Genomic DNA, 1,086 nt, shown 5'->3' with positions numbered 1-1,086 from the left:
TGCACGTGGCCTCGGCCACCATCAGAGCCAGCAGCAGCAGGACCCCGGCGCCCAGGGCCAGGCGTGCCACGTTGCTCCAGGTGTAATCTGCAGGGGACAGGGAGGGACCATCACTGGGGGGCTCCGGGAGGATCCCCCTCCCACCCAGGAGCTCCCAGACCAAAGGATTCCCAACGGGGGCCCAAGGGGACACAAGGGATACACGTGGGGCTCCCGGGGAGAACGGACATGTGGCTGCTGGGGAGCTCCGGGGATAAAGAGGGATAAAGGGAATTTCAAAGGGACCCCAAAGGGCTCCTGTCGGTGCCACTTCCCACAAAACTGCCCCCAGGACACCTGCCCCACACCCCTCCCGGTGGCACGATGGTGGGAAGGAGGACAGGAGCATGGAGCCATTTGGTGCCACTGGGCTGTGGCGAGATGTACAACCATCCCCGGTGAGGGCAGAGGTGTCCCCTGACCCTCGTCCCCGCAACTGGTAGCCTAGCAACCCTGGGTCTATAAGGTCTGTAGGCTATCTTGAGGATCTCTGACGAGCTGGCAAGGCTCTAATGCATCTGAAAACAGCTGTAATCCTCTGCTTGGCTACTGTTACAGCTGCTTTCTTCCCTAACATCCTCCTTTCTAGTTCCCCCAAGACGTGGCGGGTGCCAGGGAGTAGGAAGAGAAGAGTGGGATGTGGCAGGGGGGATGTCTCACCTCTCACCACCAGCTCCAGGGGCTGGCTGGCCGCAGACCATTGCATTGGAGTAGCCCCGGTGAAACACTGGCAGCTGTAGCGACCCCCCTTTCCTCTATGCACACGGGCGATGGTGAAATCATCTCCTTTGGGGAGTAAAACCGTCTCTTTGACCTGACCTTCCAGGTAGAGGAAACAGCCAGCGCTGGCGTTTGCGATGGTGCAACGGAAAGTCACGTAAGCCCCTGCAGGCACATCGTTCCCAGGCAGGACAGAGAGGACAGGTCTGGGGAGACGGAACTCTGTGGGGAGAGGAGAGGGCATGAGAAGGTGCCGGGAGCCACCGGGATCTCCGTGCCCCCCACCCCCATGGCTCAGGCAGAGGCGAAGGGGGTCAGGGAAGAGGA

General features: G+C 61.1%; 1 protein-coding gene across 1 annotated transcript in view; it reads right to left on the bottom strand.

Annotated features, from left to right (window-relative positions):
• Nucleotides 1–5: 5 nt before the first annotated feature.
• Nucleotides 6–1,086, bottom strand: part of LOC104277728 (immunoglobulin superfamily member 1-like) — a gene marked incomplete at its 3' end in the record, with an annotated part of 1,809 nt that continues 728 nt past the window's right edge. The window contains exons 4-5 of the mRNA XM_009874464.1: nt 700–981; nt 6–87 (exon numbers count right to left, since the gene is read on the bottom strand). Of these exons, the coding sequence (XP_009872766.1) occupies nt 6–87; nt 700–981 (364 nt within the window). The remainder of the gene's footprint in view (nt 88–699; nt 982–1,086) is intronic.

Source organism: Apaloderma vittatum, unplaced genomic scaffold (assembly GCF_000703405.1).
Source record: "Apaloderma vittatum isolate BGI_N311 unplaced genomic scaffold, ASM70340v1 scaffold26448, whole genome shotgun sequence".
NCBI classification, from domain to species: domain Eukaryota; kingdom Metazoa; phylum Chordata; class Aves; order Trogoniformes; family Trogonidae; genus Apaloderma; species Apaloderma vittatum.
Note: the sequence above shows the minus strand (reverse complement) of the source record. Positions and strands in the feature narration are given on the sequence as shown.